At 41.8% G+C, this 22,287-nt stretch overlaps 3 protein-coding genes across 5 annotated transcripts; 2 read left to right on the forward strand and 1 right to left on the reverse strand.

Moving 5' to 3' along the window:
• The first annotated feature begins 56 nt into the window (after positions 1-56).
• tmem39b (transmembrane protein 39B) lies at positions 57-4,446 on the forward strand. Its single transcript, XM_061301400.1, has 9 exons — positions 57-227; positions 737-919; positions 992-1,211; positions 1,716-1,799; positions 1,954-2,108; positions 2,946-3,279; positions 3,465-3,652; positions 3,741-3,861; positions 4,085-4,446. The coding sequence occupies exons 2-9, from the start codon at positions 789-791 to the stop codon at positions 4,316-4,318; spliced, it is 1,467 nt and encodes a 488-aa protein (XP_061157384.1). The 5' UTR covers positions 57-227; positions 737-788; the 3' UTR covers positions 4,319-4,446.
• A 238-nt stretch (positions 4,447-4,684) lies between these two features.
• On the forward strand, positions 4,685-8,748 carry ccdc28b (coiled-coil domain containing 28B). Of its 2 annotated transcripts, XM_061301428.1 has the most exons (6): positions 4,687-4,876; positions 5,404-5,655; positions 5,987-6,156; positions 7,187-7,341; positions 7,961-7,983; positions 8,056-8,748. In XM_061301428.1, exons 2-6 carry the CDS (start codon positions 5,420-5,422, stop codon positions 8,108-8,110), a joined length of 639 nt encoding a protein of 212 aa, XP_061157412.1. In that variant the 5' UTR covers positions 4,687-4,876; positions 5,404-5,419; the 3' UTR covers positions 8,111-8,748. The 2 variants fall into 2 exon arrangements, with proteins under 2 accessions (XP_061157413.1, XP_061157412.1); XM_061301429.1 differs by lacking the exon at positions 7,961-7,983 and having other exon boundaries at positions 4,685-4,876.
• A 305-nt stretch (positions 8,749-9,053) lies between these two features.
• Positions 9,054-22,192, reverse strand: LOC133169297 (TOG array regulator of axonemal microtubules protein 1-like). 2 transcript variants are annotated; one of them, XM_061301372.1, is made up of 23 exons: positions 21,772-22,192; positions 19,987-21,138; positions 18,942-19,008; positions 18,530-18,655; positions 18,149-18,406; positions 17,782-18,071; positions 17,469-17,686; positions 15,789-15,883; positions 15,301-15,453; positions 15,167-15,232; positions 14,906-15,060; positions 14,691-14,826; positions 14,344-14,580; positions 13,726-13,849; positions 13,432-13,537; positions 12,987-13,222; positions 12,744-12,902; positions 12,422-12,548; positions 12,230-12,345; positions 11,168-11,351; positions 10,875-11,094; positions 10,709-10,795; positions 9,054-10,181 (listed from the first exon to the last, which is right to left on the reverse strand). In XM_061301372.1, the coding sequence occupies exons 2-23, from the start codon at positions 21,019-21,021 to the stop codon at positions 9,922-9,924; spliced, it is 4,455 nt and encodes a 1,484-aa protein (XP_061157356.1). In that variant the 5' UTR covers positions 21,022-21,138; positions 21,772-22,192; the 3' UTR covers positions 9,054-9,921. The 2 variants fall into 2 exon arrangements, with proteins under 2 accessions (XP_061157356.1, XP_061157357.1); XM_061301373.1 differs by having other exon boundaries at positions 14,906-15,042; positions 21,772-22,191.
• Between the last annotated feature and the right edge of the window lie 95 nt (positions 22,193-22,287).

The raw sequence follows: 22,287 nt of genomic DNA on the forward strand, positions 1-22,287 counted from the left end.
CTGACGTTCTGTAGCGTTATGACGTTGGCACTGTATCTTTAAGTTAGACTCCGCCCCCTTGGTTGCTAACATCTGCGCTGCCGACTATCAGCGCTTGTACAACAACAATGAACGCCTTTGGTGATTCCAATAAAAAACACGGCAGTGTCTCAATAGATTGTCTTTAATTTTATTGTTTTTAATTGGAAATTGATGCTGCGAAACATTATTTGACGATCAGTGTGCTGGTAGGCTTTCATCTTTTCCAATATATCCTAGTTGAACGCTCGTTAGCTCGCTTCATGAACTCTTAGCTTAGGCCTTCGATCTTTGTATTTAATCAAGCATGGTGCTTGGCGGAAAGACCCTCCCGGCCCATTCGTCCTTGTACAATCCCCCACTTTCTCGCAGCTTTTGTCTTATGGCTTGGATGATTATGTTTCCAGGCTCATGTTGTACAACGGCTTTGTGACGTAGCTCAGTTCGTGAAATTCTAAGGGTTGACTGTGCAGCAAGTGCGCAATACTATACTAGTTTGTAATAAGGTGTTTATTAGAGTTACAATTTGACTGCAGAGTGAGCTACTATATTGTGAACGTATATTTCCGTAATAACGATTGATTGCTTGGGCTTGTGTAGAACACACCTTCGAGCAAAATAGGATTCCTGCTGTGTTACTTGCATGCTGACGTCAGCTACTTATATAGCATCATTCTATACTCTGGTTGTTTTGACACTTTCCCCCTTCTCTAAACAGGTCTCATAGAAAGGAGAAGATCCCTTTTAGGAGTGAGCTGTTGGTGTGTGTCATGGCAGGTGGAAGGCGAGGGGCCAACCGCACGACTTACTGCAGACCCCCACTTGGCAGTGAACCAGGCTCAGTAAGCAATGGCAACCACTCCACCAGCTCCCCTGTTACCGGGGTTCGATCTCGCGCAAGGTTGTTTGAATCCTTCGGTTGCAATATGTAAAAAAGCGTCAGGAGTCTAATCCATTTATCCCCCACTTGCAGGAGTGGTACGGGAGCTTGCATGTCCAGCCCTCCGTTGGCTGCGCAGACTGTCGTGCCCTTGAAACACTGCAAGATCCCTGAGTTGCCTGGGGATCACAATATGATGTTTGAGCTCCATCTTTTCTTCTGCCAACTCATTGCCCTCTTTGTCCACTATGTCAACATCTACAAGAGTGTGTGGTGGTACCCGCCATCACATCCGCCCTCATACACTTCACTGGTGAGTACCTGAACAGCGATGTGGATATTATTTTGATTCTCATGTGAGCTAAATCTAAAAGAATGAAATGTAAAAATTACCGTATTTTCCGGACTATAAGGCGCACCGGACTATAAGGCGCACCTTCAGTGAATGGCCCATTTTAAAACTTTGTCCTTATATAAGGCGCACCGGACTATAAGGCGCACCATTAATGCATCATGTCAGATTTTTAATCCAAATCATTCTCCATTTTATCTTTTTTAGCTTCAGATGCAACAGATTACTTTATAATCACAAAATAATGATCCATAGTCTTTTTGATTCATGATTCATAATCTTCAGCGGGGCACTTATGATTGATTTCATGACACAATGCTCCGGGCCAGTTTAAATTTAGGAATTTGGTCCATATATAAGGCACCGGACTATAAGGCGCTTTGAGAAAATTTTAGGTTTTTAGATGCGCCTTATAGTCCGGAAAATACGGTAAACTGATGATCAAGAATTGCATGTGTTTTACAGAACTTCCACCTGATTGATTATAACATGCTCGTGTTCATAATCATCATTCTGGCTCGGAGGTTAATCGGAGCAATCGTCAAAGAGGTGAGAACATTTCCTTTCCCCCTTATTTAACGCTGCATTTGAGGAGTTTTGAGTACTCAAATAAAATGATAACTGATGTTGGAATTTGAGCAATTCTCTTGTTACAGTTTGACTTTGATACATAATGTGATAGAAACCTAATGTCCTCTTGCAGGCATCACAGAGTGGGAAGCTCTCATTTCCTCATTCCATCTTCTTAGTGACGGCAAGGTTTGCTGTGCTAACGCTAACAGGCTGGAGTCTGTGCCGCTCCCTCATTTATCTCTTCAGAACTTACTCTGTGCTAAGCCTGCTCTTCCTTTGCTACCCGTGAGTACCATCATGTCTGCTTGGTTCAGGGAACTTTGGACCTTGTCCTTGTACGCTTGCATGGACACTTTGACGTAGTTGACCTGGTATTTGTCCCCACACCACCCTGAGTTTATCTGATTACCAATGTGCTCTTCCTAAATCAAGGGCTAGTTATGTCACCAGATATGTAGCTGAAGGAGCAACTGCAATCCTTTTGTTGTTTTTAATAAGCAGTTCTTGTTTGCCATCCAAATACTTGTTTTTTCACATTGCTGATTGTTCTTCTTATCTCTATCACATTACATTTACAACGTCATTACCTCTGCTGATAAGACGCAATGCCTCAAGGTTTTTTTTTTGATACATTTTTAACACTGGGACAATTAAAAGTTTGAAAGTTAGTTTTCATTGACAATTACTTGTTTCACAGGCTCAATTTGGAATTATTAAAAAATATTGTTATTAAATAATTATTATCATTTAATTTTGTTGACATTTTTACCCTCCGCAGCATTTACATTTCATACATTCAATGCTAAGCACATTAGTTGCCCTTGTTAAAACAGTTTTGTTGATGAGTAAAATGTCACCTTACACAATAATGTGGAGAACACTTAACAATCATTTTTTATTTATTTCCACTGAAGAATGTGTAGAATAATAGCATATGAATTAAAATATGAAATGTAAATAAAAGGGAACATTAGGATCAGTGTGCCCTTTTTGGAGGGAAACAATTTATTCAATTAATATATATTGGTCCTAATTGGAGTCATTGCTGCCCACTTAACCCATAGTAATTGTTTATTGTACAACTCTAAAAAAAACTATTCTTGTGCATCTTCTCTACCACAGATTCGGGATGTATATTCCATTTGTCCGGTTGAGCTGCGACTTGCGTCGTATAGGTGCCCTCTCCCCCATCGCCAACATCGGCTCCAAGGAGCTTGGCGGCGTAGGCAGAGGGCGGGACTATCTGACGATGCTCAAGGAAACCTGGAAGCAGCACACCAGTCAGCTGTACGGCGTCCAGGTTTTACCAACTCATGCCTGCTGCCTTTCTCCAGACTTGATTCGCAAAGAGGTGGAGTTCCTCAAAATGGATTTTAACTGTAGAATGAAGGAGATGCTGCTCAGCTCCATGCTGAGTGCTTACTATGTGGCCTTTGTTCCCGTCTGGTTTATCAAGGTGAGATTTTAAAATATAATAATAAACCGACAAATGTTAAATGTAAGAAAAAACGTTTAAACATACTGATTTTCTTTGACGCACCACTAGAGAGAGCCCCACTCATAGAATCACTGTCTTGGTTACCAGAGGATTAAGCCACACCTTATGGATTTTTTTCTCCTTTGTTTTTGTTTCCTGTTTAGAGCACACATTATGTAGACAATCGCTGGTCTTGCGAGCTATTCATCCTGGTGTCTGTCAGCACGTCGGTCATCCTCATGAGACACATTTTGCCATCTCGCTACTGCGACCTGCTCCACAAAGCTGCAGCTCACCTGGGCTGCTGGCAGAAAGTTGACCCGTCCCTCTGCTCCAACGTCCTCCAGCACATGTACGTAACACTCAACAGTTCAGAACTGCAACTCAGATAAGGCCAATTGAGAACAATTTGAAATATCGCCTCTGTTGTTTGCTCTCAGGTGGACGGAAGAATACATGTGGCCACAGGGGGTCCTGGTCAAACATAATAAGAACGTCTACAAAGCGATGGGACACTACAACGTCGCAGTACCATCAGATGTGTCCCATTATCGCTTCTATGTGAGTAATACTAGAAGATAAAATAAAAAAAGGCTTGGTGCTGTTTATTGCCACTACTAGTTGAAGTTCACTATCAAGATAAATACATGACGATTAGCCAAATTGGCCCCATCAGCAAAGTGGCGTATAGTGTGCTAGTTTTCGTCATCAATAGTTAAGAGTTCCAGGCATTCATTAAAATTAATTCCTCGCAACTGACTCATTATGTCTTTTCCACCTGCAGTTCTTTTTCAACAAGCCCCTACGAATATTGAACATCCTCATCATCCTGGAAGGCACCATGATTTTTTACCAGCTCTACTCGTTGATATGCTCCGACAAGTGGCATCAGACCATATCGCTAGCACTGATCCTCTTCAGTAACTATTATGCCTTCTTCAAACTACTGAGAGACCGAATTGTCTTAGGCAAAGCGTACTCCTACTCAAACAGTCCATCAGAGCAGAAAGTCAGTTAAGTATGAATTACTGTGCGTTCAAGACAAAAATGCTCAAGAGGTCTGTATTTTTTCTACAAATTGCATTTTGTGTCATGCTTTTGCTCTGATCTGTCATAATAAAAAGGAGATATTTTTGTATTACTTAAGATGTGGTCTGCTTGTAAATGTTTTCTGACCTTGAAGATTTTTTTTGTCCTAACATTTGGTCCACCCTGGATACCACCAGTTTCTGAAGTTAAAAATTTCTCTATATATTTGAGACAAGTTATCTAGTTTTACCCCCAATTTTCTGTTTTCACATAACGAGGTCATGGAAATAATAAGGGCGTCCATGTACCTGTCAGACATAGACCAGGGTGAACATTGGCCGCATGTACTGTCTCTTTAAGACTGCTGAAGGCTGCAGCTGCGCAGAGCGTCGCTCGTCGCAGACGCGATTTAACACTCAAACATTTCCACGGATGCGTCGAATTTAAATACAACTTGGTTATATATTTCTAACCTAATAAATGAGGTGAATAACGAGGGCAAATTTGATGATGCAACCATTGCATCCCCTCGTGCGTAACTGATTCGGTAAGTGCCATTTGTCTCATCCGGAGACGATTTTTTTCCGCATGCATGTAATCGGTGTATTTACAAACAAAAGACACCCAATTTCAGGCAAACAATAGTTTTAAATTTGACTTTTTAAAGTGTAAATATTTGTATCCCAACGCAGAATTTTTCTCCGTGTGTACTCTCTTCAATCCATACAATAACTGCCATTAGTATTGATTTAGATTATTCTAATGGGATGAAGTGGCGACATTATCGTAATCCCATTTACGTGTCCAACTATAAAATTGCACTCCTTATGGTTTAGCCCACAGTAACTATGGCTGCAGACATTTTACATAAATCTTATTAGATAATTATTTAAACCGGTGTAAAATCATGTTTTTTTTAGTTAAACAAAATTGTTGGGAAAATATAGTCATCTTTTTTTACAATAAAGGCATCTTTTCCAGAATAGTCATACATTGTCAAATATAAAATTGCAAAATAATAGCCCCAAAAAATCATGTGCCTATCCACTAAAAAGGCTCACCAACTTTCTGCAGAGCCAATTGGTGAACGATGGAGGACAAGCGCAAGAAAAGGAGCCCCAAAGTGTCCCTCCCGCAGCCACCTCCTCCCCCTATCAATCCACGGAAGGTCTCTGTCCTACCTGCCAGCAAAAGCGCCACCTTCTCTCTCGGCCTGCCGCAGCCCCCCTCACCGAAAAACCGAGGGAAGTACAAAAGGTCTGTTGGAGTGGCGGGACAACCCAAAGAGGTGTTTACTGGAGTGTTGGCTCCACCCAAGACTACCAGGTAAATGTACTTGCATGCACTGAAATACCACTACGTCCCAAGATTGTCGTTACTAGTGGTACATAAAAAAATACACAGAATTAAATCTTCAAACTGGGCATATTGTTAAAGTAGCTTCACTTTAATGGAAAAAATCTTGCACAGTATTTATTCAGTGCGGTTCAGTTGTATTTAACTTTTAATTATAGTGGAATACGTTTGCATTTAATCATTTTGAATTATTTATTTACAAATATTTATTGCAAATCCAGTCGCCGCTGCTGACCTTCTATGGTACACTGTAAATGGCTTTATGATCTGCGTGCTTTCTAGGTTTTTTTTTCTCTTGCAGGGCTCACAAGGACAAGCCCAAGGCCCCCCAGCCTGCAGGGCCCAGTAAAGTAGTGCAGTCGTCCCCCCTGCAGCACTCCTTTCTTACCGATGTGTCCGACGTGCGAGAGATGGAAGGAGGCCTCTTGAACCTCCTCAATGATTTCCACTCAGGAAAGCTGCAGGCTTTTGGTAAGATGGATTTCAGCCATGTTTGCAGCTCATCTCACAGAATACATCTAATATCAGGGTCACTGCACCAACTGAAAAGTTCCAAATGAACTTTCACCAGTCACAATATTACATTTACTGCCAGAAGACTGCGTGTTCTCTGTTGAACTATTTAAGGGATGCCAGAACGATTGAGACACGGCCGTGGGGCCTTATTGTGGAATTATGCGGAAGAAGGTCTCGTATGTCTCTAAAATGTTTTTTACTCTTATACTCTCTTCAAGATTCAAGATTTAAGATTCAAGATTCAAGAGTTTTTATTTGCCATGTTTGAGCATGCCAAACAAGGAATTTGACTTCGGTAAAACACACCCTCTATTCAACATTTAGGTGACTAACAACACTCAGGACATGTGAAAAAAGGTTTTACCGAAGTCAAATTCCTTGTTTGGCATGCTCAAACATGGTGAATAAAAACTCTTGAATCTTGAATCTCTTGGCTGCATTCACAATGGAGGGCAGCTCTGCCTCGTTCATGTAACAATGTGTAACCCAATAATCTTCACTGGCGGAGCTAGAGGGGTCGTCGTGGGGTCACCCCCCCCCTTCTAGGTGCCAGGCCAGATAATTGTATTACCTTTTTTTTTTTTTTTTTTTTTTTAAACTAACAGTATTTATTTTCCGCATTTGCACCCATCCACCCACATAGTGAATCTTCATGATTTTTTTGAAGAAAGTTTATTTTTGATTTTTTTTGAGGAATTGTTGGAGTTTGTAAAAAAGGATTTTTTTTGTGTTTTACGGATTCCCTAAATTATCCTTGCCAAGGAAAAAATTCTAACTCCGCCAGTGTTAAATGTGAAAGGGTTTGAATAGATAGGACAACATAGAACCAAGAAAAGGGTCACAGTGACACGACGGCCTAGTTCGAGTCATCTTCCAAAGAGGCCTAACCTAACAATCTGTAGTGCTAGTTTTACCCGTACGGAAAGATTTTCTGTCTCGTTGCGCAGAAGATGTGCATGTGACCATGGCTGTGTGTGTGGGGCAGGTAAGGTGTGCTCCTTCGAGCAACTGGAGCACGTGCGCGAGATGCAGGAGAAGCTGGCACGACTTCACTTCAGCATGGACAGCCACGTGGAGGAGCTTTCCGAGGACCAGAGGAAGTGTGCTTCGGACCACAACTTGGAACATCTGCTCGGCAACGTAAGCACAAAAGTGAACAGTGAAAACGGTGATGTTTTTTCTAAGTCCTTTGTCAAAAGAACCATAGTTTTTTCCAAACAAAATATTTATTGCCTGCTGTTATAGCATATACAACTCAATTGAAAAAAGGAGAGATGAAATACAAACTAAACTGATTGCACAACCCTCTCTATTAACTGGGGATGTAACTGGGTTGAATGACTCACTCACATTCCAACTCCAAAATATTTCTTTTAAATAGCTTTCAAATGCATGCAGCGATTATGTGTAATGTTTTATTGCACAGCATTTGCTGAAAGGTTGAGTGCCTAAATCATGCTCCAGAAAAATGTCAAACAAGAATGAGAACTGGGCTATTGATGTGGTTAATTAGTCTTCATGGAAAACTCATGAAATATTTAATCGGGCCAAAGCAACATTCTAATCGTCCCTTTTGCCTCCCCCTGCCGGGAGGTGAGCTCAGTCCTTACCGCTGTGGCTGAGCTTGCCTTGAGGGGCATTACATGGATGTATCGACACGCAAATGAGTTACGCAATACTGCATTACGGATCAGTGTCAGGTTCGGTTTCCACTTCTGCACATGAAATGTTTCTTTTGTCTCTGCCCGTCATCTTGCAGCTGGAAGAGCTCAGCACATCCATGTATCCTTTTTCGTCGATTCAGGTGTAAAATAAACCCGAATGTTTGTGGTCGTCTTTAATGTGCGTGTTCAGACAAAAGCTCCACTTGGCTGAGAACCAAGACCTGCCCAAGACATCTGCTCCCTGACTGAGGTATTGAGGCTGTAACATCCCAGCAGACGCGGTTACCATGGACCTACTCCACTGCCATAGTAACACGGCGGACACATAAAAGGGCGAAATGTACTTTTCCTGTTAAGTCACTGAAGGTGACAAATGACAAACTTATTTTTAGCACAAGAAACAATCTGAAAGTAATTTATGATTCCATTGAATCTATTTTTCAATTTAAAAACATTTCAAAAGCATTGTGACTTTTTTAAGGACAAATGACACATTACCCTTGACCTACATTGTGGTTCAGTCGGACACTTTATATATTTGCTAATATTTTGAACAGGATAGAATAAGATGTTACTGTAAGACAATCTTTACCTAAAGACCAAATGTGCAGCTTGGTTGTTGGAATCCAGATTTCCAGTTATGACATAATGGGCCCTTCTAATTTATCTGGACTGTCTTTGGGGTTTAATTAAGATGTGTATATTATACTGTGTCTTTATAATAAGGATTCAAAATGGCAGCTACTTCAAGTTTAGGGAATGTAAAGGGTGATAACAAATGCGCTCCATGACAGGCAATTTCAAGTTATTGCTTGGTCCAACCAATTAATTTTTTGTCTCCTGTGACTCTATAAATAAACTCCTTTGGGATTGCCTCTTAGAATTGCACTCAGCTTTCATTGTGAAAGGCAACATGACTGACAATTATTATTTATTTTCTTACTTTCGTTTTGGACAACATAACTTGCAAAATCAGTGTATCATGCCATTAAACTGGAGTCGATTTATAATGTGTGTAGAGTACTTGATACTCAATGGCCCCAAAAACATATGTCTACAATACTTTTATCATTACTAATTAATTTAAATTAGTTTAGGTCAATTTAAATTAGGTAAATGTAACTATCAAATGAAGTTGGCAATGAGCAATAGTATGGAAACAATGTGGACAAAGGCACAGGAACGAAGTTCAATTTACAGAAATAAAACACTTTATATATTTGTATTTATATATCAATTTGTCCTTGTCATTTGCAAACAAGTTGAATATAATTTAATAGAAGACGTTAAAAGGCTACTTGAAGACTGGCATTACTGTGAATCCTCCATCCGTACCTTGTTTCTCAGGCAACAACAGTCATACCCAAAACTCCTTTTCAATAGTCTCGATGTAGGCGTCAATACACAGCTAACCGGTTACAGTGTGCCTTGTTCCAGAGAAATGATCATGCAAACAAACGCACGGGTCTGCAGCACATCAACAAGATTTAAGAGTTATACAATAGATAAAATTGCTAAATGAACATCATACACCTAATGACTACAGCGGAAGCTAATACTGTGCAAATACATACATACGTGCTGTGTATTTTGTACTATATGTAAATCTCATTGGATGACTCAACAAAAAACAGCCACGTAAAAAATATTTTCGGACACCGCAAAAACATGATACAACTTTCCAATCCCTGTCTGTCCTTTTTTGTGCATTTAAACTTTACATTCTCCAAATGGCTCTAATTTGTCGCGTTGACCGGATGAAGTAAAGCGGTGACTGATTCGTGTGAATCTCGTGTTCATCATAATGAGCTACCTTGTCAATGTGCAAAGAGAGCAATGCTGTGTGGGAGCAGGACCTGGTGTCAGGATGTTGCAAATGTCCTGGCTTCTGTACCAGAGGAAGAAATATCACTGAGAAAAGAGTCAAAGTTCCTCATCTTCAAAGACTTTTCTTTTCATTGGGATAAAAGTGCAGGCACTAAGAAATGTTGAACATCTCTGTCTTCAAGTAAGGTCAGTGTTGTGTCTGTATGTTCTCCTCCGACCGCTTTGCTTTTTATCTTTTGGATGCTTGCCTCAGATACTCGTTTAAACCTTTGTGGACGTTGGCCGACTGGGATGCGGCGCATTCGTTCAGGCTGGGCCCCATTAGGGTGTGAAGAGCATGGCACAGGTTAGCGGTGGCGGCGCGCACGCTGACGCCGCGTCCGTGAACGGTGCCGCTGTGGCCTGATGTGCTGAGAAGGTGCCACAGTAAGGGCAACACTTTCTGCTCCACCATTTGGGGCTTGCGAGGGTACAGCTCGCTCACAAGATCTGGAAATACAAAGACCGGATGGTCAAAAAAGAGAAACATTTGAGCAAGTTCAGGTTTAAAATTACCGTATTTTCCGGACTATAAGGCGCACCTAAAAACTGCGCCTTATATATGGACCAAATTCCGTCTCGCGGGTCAAATCTAAATTTAAACTGGCCCGAAGCATTGTGTCATAAAATCAATCATAAGTGGCTATGAAGACTATGGATCATTATTTTGTGATTATAAAGTAATTTGTTGCGTCTGAAGTTGAAATAAAAAAAGATAAAATGGAGAATGATTTGATTTGGATTAAAAATCTTACATGGAAAAAAAACCCAATGTCAACAGCCCGTATCAAGTATTAATGAACCCAGATGAGGTTTCGTGTAACTGGTGACACCGGATAATCGTTCCAGTTTCTCATGTGGCAGAATTATTTACCCACAACAGCTCTACTGTAATATACATACTTCCATTTTCTATGTCAGAATGAATACGGAAAAGTAAAACAACAACAAAACTCGCACACTTGTTTCAGATTTACCTTGAACCTTCTCAACAAGATCCACCTTGGCTTTGCCACTTGCAAACTGAGCCTTAGTGCAGAAAGGCTGAAGAAGGAGACTGTTATCTGCCAATAAGATTAAATGAAGTTGAATGAAGACGGTGAGCCAAATCAAACAATGAAAGACTTGTAGATAGATTCATACCAAGGTTCAGGATAAGTGCATCAATGGTTCCAATAGCAGCAGAGTAGATGCCGTTGTTTTTAGAGTTAAGGTGATTGTCCACAATGGCCGGGACGAGAATGTTCACCACTTGAGACAAGTTATCTTTCATCAAGGGAATGATTTTCTGCAGCGACTCAAGAGCGTACTGGTTGACCTTGCTGTTGGCTTCCTGCAGCCTGTCTTTGAGCGCATCAAAAACCTAAAAACAAAGAGCTGGGGTCAAAAGTCTCTCTTGGTGGACAATTAAGACGGTTAAATAGCTTTCTCCTTACCGGGAATAGATTATGGATGACAACGTTGCGGTTGTGCTGGCAGTCAGCCACGAGCTGGTCCATTCCCTTGATTCTCTCTCGGAAGTCCTTCGAGCCCAGCAGGGTTGTTATGTACTTGAGGTATTCATTCTTGTCTGTTATACTCCGTGTCTGAGATCTGTTGCTGTAATTACTGTTGGACATTCTGTCAATCCATGTGATTCATTACTGTCAGACGAGCCTTTCATGGTACACTATAAATATGTACAAAACTTCTTTATCTTCATTGATGTACATCGTTTTGGTTAGTCCTATGTTTCGTCATTACCACTTTTGACCTGTCAGTGTATTTATGTGCAATTTATCTTTTTTTGTACCGTATTTTTTGCACCATAAGGCGCTTCGGGTTAAAAAGCGCAGACTCAATTCCGAGGGGGTTTCTGTACTTAAGCCACACATAGGCCGCACCGCATTATAGTGCGCATGACTTACGGTAAAATAAAATAAAAAAAGTCACAGGAACAAGACAGTGAGTTCAGTTGTACTTTATTCTACTATTTAATCATCTACTGTATTGTACTCATATTGTTAATTGATATTATTTTGCAAATCCAAGTCCTCATCTTCTGTATCCAAATTAAACAGTTGGCCATTAAACATGACAAGTTCCCTCGTCATCATCTCGTTGTTATCACGTTATTTTTCGGCAATGATGCCGGCTTTCCGGAAAGCCCGAGTTGGGCCTCGTAAGCATGTCTCTTTGTCGATGCCATTTTCGAGGGTCCTAATGCTTTCCACAAACGATAGTATGAATTTATCAATGGTGGCGGAGGTACGTACTCTACGTGTTATGTACAATCCTGATTTTCTGCTCCAATCTCTGTAAAACGTCATTTTCTTTGATCGAGTCTACATATTACGCCAGTATATTATGTCTCTGTGTGGCGGAAGCTACACAAAACAACTTTAGAGGTTTTGGAATTCGGTCAAGGTGCACCTTATTAAAATGCGCACCTTGGTTTTTCATAAGTGCGCCTTATGGTGCAGCAAATACGGTACTTGATTGTAGCAACACACACATACCTGACGTTGTGGTAGAGTGGCTCTCTGGTGAGAGACATGGCTCGGACCGTACCGCTGCCTCGGAGGGAGCGTCGGCCCCTGGCTGACTGGCTGTCCTGAGGCATCTTGCCGAGCCCCTAACACCCCCCAATAAATATAGTTAAGATTCAAATTAAACACAACACTGCTGTTTTAAAGGTGTGGTGGTTGTACCTTGGTCTTGAGAGTGAAGATGGTGTCCATGATAGGTTGGAGGTCTTTGGAGGGGATCGTTCTTTCCAGGATCTTCTCAAAGTCTGGGTGGCACGAGAGGGACAGCAGCATCCGGCGGCCATGGTACCTAAAGTTTAATTCTTAGTCAATTTCAGATCTTCAGACAAGTACATGGATTTTCAGGCAAGAAAGACAGGGAAAGTCATCTATAATTTTCCTTCTATTCTGCTCCTCTTTTGCTCTCTCTGGTCCAGTGACTACATCTCAGTTCAGCAAGTTCACAGTACAAGTCCTAAGCAGTCCCAAAAGTCAGAAGGCATACCTTGCTTCCTGTGAGGAGTCCTGTGACAGCTTGGTGACTGCAGGTAAGATTCTTTCGGTTAGATCCTTACTTCCAGAAAGGAGGCGAGTGGCTCCGACCTGTTCCACCAAATCTGCTAAGTGTTGGGCAGTGCACTTCCTTACCAATGGATTGAGATGACTAGCAAAAAGCAAAAGCAAATTTATGATCCCAATTCCAGGTTCTGAGTAACAGCATATTGCTGCGTGCTAAAAGGATACTGACCTAAGTCCTCCAGAGAGTAGCGCATGAATGCCTCGTGTTGGAGTGCAATGCCGTACCATGTTGTCTAATGCACCATCAACCGCATCCCTCATAAAAGCTTGGCTCACCCCCACCTTGGGCAGCAAGGCTTTAACAGTCTCATCCAGGTCCTGGTCCATTGCCTTCTGTAGGTGCATGTAGAAGTCACCCAGTGTATACACGGCAGTCCTGGACACGACTGACCTCAGGTTATTCACCTGAAAAAGATTTTCATACTCATGGAACAGCCCCTAAATGTGGCACATTTTGGATTTTAAATCTGTTAAAATGTTAGTTAAAATAGCCCATATATAGTTGGTTAGTTATTAGCCTCAAAGGGATGATTACAATTTCCTAAATACTGTACAAACAGATCAGAGATGCATAGACCTATGATCGATCACATTGTCATTAGGTGAGGTACAACCTCTTCAATGAGAAACAGGCAGACATCCCGAAGCCTGCCCTGAAGTGTGTCAGGGTGGTACCGGGCCAGAGTGCGTAGAACTGTAAGACCTTCAAGCTTCTTTTCCCTGAAAAGCAGGACAGTAGCAGACAGCATGCTAACATTGTTAGCCATTTTTAAAAGAACCATTGTTATTCAATGTGATGTCCAGTAAACAAATGCATAGAAATTTACAGGTGGGATTTGAGACAATAAATAGGATTCTTTACTCCATGAGATTGAGTTATGGGATTTTTATCTGAAGCTGTTGCTCACCACTTTGTTGAACTCAGCAGGTCGAAGCTCTGCAACAACGCCAGGTCGGGTTTGGAAAAGGGACGCAGTTTTGGTGACGGAGAGACATATTTCTTGTGGTCCCCAGTAACGAGGGACAGCTCATCTGAAAAGGCCCACAAAGACAAGAAGACTTGCATTTTATGAGATATCAAAACAAGCTACTGTTGCATAATTGACTTCAGAAAAATGCAATTTCCTCACGCTCCAATTGCTTTAATGATCTAGCAAATGTGCCAAGTCCAGTTAAAGCGCTGCTTTTCTAAATGCATAATTACAAACCAATATATAAGCTGCAACAAAGACAAACTCGTTGGCCACAATAGCTAAAGCTCCACATCTAATGGGATTCAGTACAATTAGTTGAATCACATGAAAATTCTGCTGCAGATGGCCTTTACTCCTCAGTTGCCTGAGAAACTGTGAAAGGGTTCTTCTTAATTCAATGCTGTCCAACACTTCTGCTGTTAAAGTAGATTCATTGTTTGTGAACATGAAAATATAGCTGAGACCAAACAGTGTAAGAAAGCCAAAGATAGTGCAGGCGTTCCGAACGCTGTGGATGTTTTTTTTTTTTTTGCATGTTAATACCCGACTCACCTGAGCTGTGGGACAATGAGGGCCGCGTTCTGCTGAGGCTATGTGCCCTCCTCATACGGGAAAGTTTGTTGGGATTGGGAGGCACTGTGGGGGGACTTGGTCGATGGGGTGGAGTCAGGCACTTGACAGGGCTCTGGGGTCCAAGTGGACTGACCGAACTGGTGAGGCTTAAAGGTGACCCGTCCAAGGGGAGGTCTTCCACACAAGAAGTGATTGCACTACCATTCATATACGGATCTAAAACAGAGATCATCATTGATATGACAAGAATACATAAAAATGTCAGCCTTCATAAAAATAATGCTCATTTTTAATTGATACAATCATGCTGTCCAGAGATACCACACCTTTATTATTTATATTTTTTTCATTGGGTGAGTCAGAGAGCATCTGTCTGACCCGGTGCCGGATCTTGTCCCTTTGACTGGACTGCCCCTCAAGCTGATCCAGATGCTGTGGCTGGATCTTATCCCGGATGAACCTCTATGGAAATACACATTAGGCACTGTTGTGACAAATGCAGATGTCTCGTCGTCATCTGAAAGATAGAGCCAAATGTTACCTCATCTGAATAGAAGTCGTCACGGCCCCGGTGATCACCGGAGATAACAGGGAAGCCTCCTATGGGATCAGCTGTGGGTTTGGCCACTGAATAACCCTGCTCCAGTGACAAGGCCAAATCCGAGCGAGGGGAGGACACTGCAGTACCAAAAATGCCTAAGTCACATTCGTCGCACATTTGCAGATAAATTATGTGACCAGCAAGAAACAAAATTATTCTGTTGAGGAAAAAAAGGCATAACTAATAATTGGGCACACTCACCTCTACCAATGACTCCCTCGGGCATGTCTGTGGCTGGCAAATTCCTCCTTTCATTGCTTCGGGGTCCTAAAAAAGCAAAATCAAAAAGCTCAGTATAGCCCTGAAAACTGTCATTTATTTCTTTAGCGGCTTACCTTTTGTAGATTTGACATCACCTAACAATGGTTTGACCAATGGGGGAGAGGGTACTAATGCTTCTTCACTGGCTCTGAGCCCTCCATTGGAGTAAGTGACTCTCTGCCCAACAACCCCCGTCTCAGATGACAAGTCATTCTTCTGAGATAGTCCTTTCAGATACAACATTTTAAAAAGGCAGACAAATTTGAATACAAAGCATTAAGCATACGTGTCAAACTCAAGGCCCGCGGCCAGATATGGCTTGCCACATCATTTTATGTGCCCCGCAAAGACAAATTGTGCATCGACTTCATGTGTCAATACTAAATTAAAAATTGAGTTCACTTTTTAAAAAATAGAGTTATTGCTAGTCATTTTTATTTCCATTAATTTTTTAAAATATTTTAACTGTTTTGACCCTTCGAAGGAAACTATGACTATGATGTGGCCCGCGACAAATATTAGTTTGACACCCCTGGACTAAAGCATTAATATTGACTCCTACCTGGAGGGTTGCTAAAGTCCATGGACACAGAAGACCTCAGGTTTGCGGAAGGCACTCTGCGAGGTTTCACTCCCGGGGAGGCCATGCTTCCGGAACTGTTGACGGGTGCGAAACGTTAGTTTAACTTGCATCCTCACAAATTCACAATTACCACCTTGCTGAAATACAAAAATCATGTGCAATAAATTAATTGTAGGTGTTTTTTAAGCTTGTTTTTTTGTTTTTATTGAAGGGGCAGGGGTCTTAAAACCAAATATTGGTTTGCATAATTTTTGGGGCGCACTATTTTTTTTTTAATTGAACCTTGCATTGATTTGTAATCACTATAATCATGGTACTAAAATAAAAATAGTATTTAAATAAAACGTATCTACTCAAATGTAAAAATTAGTCCGCTACAATGAAAATGTTGTTGGGTCCAAAATATTAAATTTGAAAATATCCTGTTGGTTGTTGAGCAGCAAAAATCAAATTGCATTTTGCTTTATTGTCTCTTTTCTGGAAAAATAAACTTTTAAAACAAATGGTCCGTTTTGTCAAAATGTCGATCATCTACAGTACCTTTGTTTTTTTAGCGTCACCTCAAATCCACCAGAATCTTGCACAGTGAACCATGAATTAGATTTTCTTTATAAACAACACCGTACGACGTCCATTCAACAGCCGCGGCAATTGTAAAAGGGTTGACGTGCGCGTCCAGCGCTGGTTTCCGAGCGTCACCTTAATATTTGTGACGGGCTTCAAGGGGAAGTCTTTAAAAAAGCACTCCCACGAACGATGACAAACACTGTGGCGTCGATGACGTTTGGCAAACGAGGCGACGGACTTGTCAACATGCCGTCATCTGCGCTAATGATATTACCGTGGGTTATTTGTAGTTGTCGTTATGTCTACAGCAAGTATGTGAAGAGTCGACGGGTGACGACGCACACGCTTTGTCGGATTACTTTTGGTATAGACAGCTCGACAGACGGCGTAAATGTTACTTGCTGGCTAATAATACGACGAACGTGGTAACAAAAACGTGCTTTGATTGTTTGGATTTAAAAAAAAAAAGCAACTCCAGTGAACACTGCAATAAATGTGCATAGTATATATTGAGTATGAATCAATATGTATACAGTGATCCTTCGCTACTTAGCGTTTCGTTTATCGCGGCTTCACTACATCGAGGATTATTTTTCCAAATTAAAAAAAAAAAATTGAAAGTCAAAATAAAACTTCTTAATTGAGGAAACGTGTCTAACCTTTAGGACAATGTAATATTATTAATTATTAATATTATATAATAAAATGATGAACACATCAAATTATTAAAACCTTTTTTTACTCAACAGTAGAACAAATAACAGTGAACTACTAAAATAGATCACTCAGAAATAATAAATATACCAGTGGGAAAGAAATACCCCATAAAGAAATAATTCTTCATTATATGTGCCACAATTATTAGCATCACTGATATTTATACTTTGTACAACCCCCTTTTGTTAATGGAACATCAGCTAATCTGCTATAATATTTCACAAGATGGCAGAATAGTGAAAGAGGATCTTCAAATTGTCATTTTAAATATTACTCCTTCCTCCCACAAGACCCCTGATTGACCTGGTCTTGCAAATCGTGTGTTCAAATGAAGTGCAAAAGTGATGCAACCAGAAGAGATGGATGCCTAATTACCTTTTGATTCCAAAGACACTGGAGGTGGTGGGGCTCAAACTGGAAAGCCCACTTTCGCTGGTTGAGCTGGTAAGCATGGAAGAGGTGTGCACCTCTTGACCGAGTGGTGACCTTATGGCAGAATCTTGGCTGTCCTGGTCCGTGTCTGAACTGCTTAGGCTCACTTTGGCCCTCTTCTTAGCAGCGCTGTTGCGCAACGAGCGCAGCGAGTTCAACATCTGTGAGAACATCAGACGTTACAGACCCGATTGCCTCAAGACTAAGGGTGTACAGAATCATCAGAATACCGACAACACAATGCAACGCTGTTTACCTCCTGCACATCAAGAGGCTCCTCCTCTTCAGTATCATGTGTTGTGTTCGAGCCCATGGGCTCTAATTGAAGGTCCCTCTCTAGTCTCTGATTCTGGGGGCTGCTGCGTGCACCGGGCCTCGGGTCATTGTTATAAAATTGCTCTCCGGAAGGAATGACTGGTGAGATGGAGAGGGACGTCCTGCTGCTGCTCAGGACTCGGCGGAATGACGATGTTGACGACGATGTTGATGAGGAACTCTTTAGGGAGGCACGGATTGGCCTCGGAGAACATCTGCTCGGGAGGTCCCCTGGTGCGGGCAGAAAATGTATCATTGCAAAATCAAGACCAGCTAATTTTACATTCAGCTGACGAGCTAACTCTTGCCTTTGACTGCAGCGTCCCCTCCAAAACTGGGCTCTCTCTGGTGAGGGCTGTTCTCCCGCTTGTTGGGCCAGGTATTCGACATAGAGAGGGACGTGTCGACGTGGCGATGGGATAATGTTGGAGTAAGCACGCCTCCTGGGAGTGCAGCCAGAGGGTAGGAAGGCAGCAGAAAGGAGCCCGGTATGGTGTGGTTGGACGGGAGAGAAAGTGTGCGCTCAACACTGCCGTTCCTTGAGAGCATGTGTCCTTTGGATAACGCTGGATAACAGATTTTTTTTTACACATTAGGACATTCAAACTAAAAGTATAATACTGTAGTAAAGATAAGTTCCACATGTAATTAAATAACAAATACATATTATTTTGACAAAGGTTCTGTACCGCTATCAGACTCAGTGAAGTTCGTGGTTTTGAAGACGTCAGGGTCCAAGTTGAGGCTTCCGCTTCTTCTGAGCCGAGCTGGAAAGATCCTCTTGGATGTTTGGGGTGTCTGTGGTTCTGCAGAACCTTTGAACAAATGATGATTATTATTCACAGCATTGCAGAATAGTCCAATGGCAACTAACAGGGCAAGTAACCAGCCTGTCAACACAGGGCTGGAAAAGCCAAATTGTAAATGTCCATTAAATTATTATTTGTGGCAAAATGTCACGTATGGTGGGTATCTCCCAGGTTCCCTTTCAGCATTTGACTCGTTTAACTCAAGACGCTAATCCAATTCCAAGTGGCTCTAATATGTGACAAGCATTCAACTGTACTTAGATTAGATCGACATAGATGGATTGGCACTTACTAAAAGTGGATATGTAGGTCTCTGGACTCAACTTTCTGGATAGCGGAATAACTTCTTCAATGGTCACCTGTGAAAAGACGGAGATGGTTTTGCATTGATCGCAAGAGGTGAGTGGTTATTGAGTGGAATTTGTCATACATTTTCCCCATTTGGCCACACCCAGGGAAGTTGACAACAGCCTCTTTTGGATTAAATGTGCATTTGGAGTAATGAGAGCTTTTTTGCATCTTTTCAGCTCACTTACGGAAAAGTTACTGCTCTGCCAGCCTGCTTTCTTGATTGCACTCCAGCACATATACGAGCTGTAAATAAGCAAGTCTAACCTTGTGATATGCTATTTGCCGAACACGCAATCACACATGCACGCACACCTATAAGTGGTGCTCTGCAATCATGGGGTTGCTGGGAAACAGACGCTGCGGTAAACACACGGTTTTTGAAACGAACACGAGCACTACGATACTGGCCAACAGTGCCCGGAACAGAATTTAGTCAATTAACACCTCCGGAAACAAAACACCCCCGTCCTGATCTGTGAACATCATTAATAGAATGTGTTTGATAGCACTGCTGTTACTTCCGTTGGCTTGGTATATACGTGCAGTACATGTTGTGTAAAAGTGTTGTTGGAGCTAACATAAGAAAATGAGTCACCAGCAAATGCAGACCTGACAACCTATAGAAATCCAATCACATGAATATGACAACTGAAGAGTGGACATATAAATAGCTTAAAAAGATACATTGCTCCATCTTTTGATCAAGTGTCATTTTTTTCAAGTTTTTTTTCAACTGTTCTAATATCTAAAAAAAAATCCAAATGTATTTTTTATTTTATCAACACTATTCTAATGAATACCCTAATAGATATTTATTTAATAAATATAAATGACATACAAATAATTTAAAATTGTTTAGGTGTGAGTGATTATTCCAGTTTTGTACTGAAACTCAAATACTCCTTGAATCTGATTTTAAACTGCTCCAATATGTTGATAAGAGACTCAGAGAATGACAGCAAGAGTAGCGAGTAGTTTGACCTCACCTGCTCGGAGCACTTTCCATTTGGGGAGTGGCACTGATGGTTATTTTCAGCCAATGAGTAGTCCAACATCTCCCAAGGTAGTTTATTCTTCCCTTTACCTGCGCTGACAATTCTCCTTTGGGAGGGAAGCTCATCAGTGAGGGATCCTAAGCTGCCATAGCCATACGGTCGCTCATAGTCTGGTTCAGTTCGATGACTCCTTGCACTGCTAATCCGTCCTCCAGTCATCACCCAGTCAAGATCATCTCCTGAGTAACTGGCCTGCGTGGCGCAGTGCAGCCCTGATTTAGGCACTAACAAACCATACTCCACCACTCCCTCAGGTGAAAGTTTGGGGAGAACGTGTCTTGCACGTCTGGCCTGTACAGCTGCCATAAGACCCTCAGCGTCTTGTTTGAGCTCAACGTTGTCCACAGCTTTGGTGAGAGGCTGCTTTTTCCCTGTCTCCAGGCAGGAGTCAAAAACAGCAAACAGCTCAAGTGCGGCGTGGCGGACGTTCCTTTTGCTGTCTGCCAGAGATGGTGCAACTTCAAAACAAAGCTTGGGGATGTTGAACTGTTTCCTCGGATGAGTGAGCATAGCTGCAATAATGATGTTAAGAACGTCCTCCCGGACTCTAGAATTCTTGTGTTTTAAATTACAAATTACAAGATCCAAAACTTGTTGCGGAGCCACACGTTTCATCATCAGACGAAACATGTTTATGTATTCATTCCTGGCGATGGTACGAGTGTCGCCTAAAGCCTTGACGGCCACCAAAGCTATCTGTTTGATATATTTGTGAATACTAGTGTCTAACCTCTCAATAAATATGTTCAAAACTTGTAAGGTGCCATACAATACTTTAAAATTACTGTCATCCAGAAGTCTGGGAAGAAAATTGATGAACTCCTCAATACTGTCAGAAGGAACCGATTTCAAGTCCACGTCCGAGAGGACTCGCTTGAGTTCTTCCACCCCATTTGTGCGATTCTGGTAATTCTTGGGGTCCAGAAGTTGCTGGTATAACTCCTTGGAGATTATTCCCCGTATCATTATTGGTGATCTGACGGATGTGGTCAAACATGAGAAGAACCAAGGGCAATCTTGCGAGGATGATTATATTCCTCTTCCTTCCCTTTGACATTCATTCTGAGTGGTTGGCGGTGGGAACTGCGAAAAGAACATATAAATCACCAATAACACAGTATTTGGAAAATCATGGGCAGAGTGGCAAGAGATATTTAATCTGTCTTTTTTTCTATTCCGGTTATCCCCATTGGAGTTGCATCTATCGCCACACTAAGATCGGAAGCCCGGATTCGAACCCCAAACCACAACAATGAGGCAGACAACAATATGGAACAAATGCACAATGAAAAATTAATCCACATAAAAAACATCATGGAGACAGACTCGTTGATGCAATCATCTTGCTGCACTGATTCACGATAGCATTATAGGACACAACACACTTATCTTGAACATCCAACCACTTGTGGCTGTTTGCCATTCTGGAGCATGGCTCAGCATAATATATCCCGATCTACACAATTCCCTTTAACATATTAAGTAACAGAAATGTCGACTGCGGCAACCCCACGCATCGGAACGTTAACAGTGGCTTCAGTGGATTTCTATCAAGCGACCCCCTACGGCACCCAAAAGAAGACACAAACTCGATATATTGAGTTTTCTGATGTTAATAACACTGTGTACATTATGCTAAGCTAGCTCACTACTCGGTTATATAATGCTGGATGACTTGAGCTAGCAAAGTTAAGGTAAAGCAAGAAGAAAACAAACCTTGTAGTGTCTCGCGTTTCTTACTTCGACAGCGTTCGTCGAGACTATTACAACGTTATGTCGGCCGCGTTCCCATGTCCGGTTGAAAAGCGGAGTGGTGATTCTCCAAGCGTGAACATTTTGGTCCTGTTTAGATGGCGTGTGTTGTGTTGAACGTTCGGAAGCTACAGAGGTATTTTCACCGACAGGCGCCCACGCACACACACACTTTGCACGCACAAGCACTCACACACACTATACAAGCGCACGACCGTACACACAAAAGCACTGGGAGGCAAAATGGCGTATCCAGGTCGCAAACTGAGCGCTTCCATGGTGACGCGAACTGCGGGATCGTGCACGCGCTGCCACCGCTACACTGTCACAAGCGCACGTCGTTGGGAAGAGAAGGGAACGAAACGTCCAATATATACCATAACAAATATGCCACGCATGCGCTTTCAAGCCACTACATAGATTCAGAATTCGAACAAATCCCTTCTCGAACCGCCTTCTGGAACGGATTGTGGTCGAAAA

This window comes from Syngnathus typhle, linkage group LG16, assembly GCF_033458585.1.
Source record: "Syngnathus typhle isolate RoL2023-S1 ecotype Sweden linkage group LG16, RoL_Styp_1.0, whole genome shotgun sequence".
NCBI lineage: Eukaryota > Metazoa > Chordata > Actinopteri > Syngnathiformes > Syngnathidae > Syngnathus > Syngnathus typhle.

Excerpts from the sequence above, each read along its gene's own strand:
- LOC133169297 (XM_061301372.1), bottom strand. The coding sequence starts at position 21,021 with ATGATACGGGGAATAATCTCCAAGGAGTTATACCAGCAACTTCTGGAC. Across the intron at positions 18,656-18,941 it reads GACCTACATATCCACTTTTA|GTTCTGCAGAACCACAGACA; the intron begins GTAAGTGCCAAT and ends ATTTGTTCAAAG. Across the intron at positions 10,182-10,708 it reads TCTTGTTGAGAAGGTTCAAG|ATCTTGTGAGCGAGCTGTAC; the intron begins GTAAATCTGAAA and ends TTGTATTTCCAG.
- ccdc28b (XM_061301428.1), top strand. The coding sequence starts at position 5,420 with ATGGAGGACAAGCGCAAGAAAAGGAGCCCCAAAGTGTCCCTCCCGCAG. Across the intron at positions 7,342-7,960 it reads TGGAACATCTGCTCGGCAAC|CTGGAAGAGCTCAGCACATC; the intron begins GTAAGCACAAAA and ends GTCATCTTGCAG. Across the intron at positions 7,984-8,055 it reads GAAGAGCTCAGCACATCCAT|ACAAAAGCTCCACTTGGCTG; the intron begins GTATCCTTTTTC and ends GTGCGTGTTCAG.
- tmem39b (XM_061301400.1), top strand. The coding sequence starts at position 789 with ATGGCAGGTGGAAGGCGAGGGGCCAACCGCACGACTTACTGCAGACCC. Across the intron at positions 1,212-1,715 it reads CGCCCTCATACACTTCACTG|AACTTCCACCTGATTGATTA; the intron begins GTGAGTACCTGA and ends TGTGTTTTACAG. Across the intron at positions 1,800-1,953 it reads TCGGAGCAATCGTCAAAGAG|GCATCACAGAGTGGGAAGCT; the intron begins GTGAGAACATTT and ends GTCCTCTTGCAG.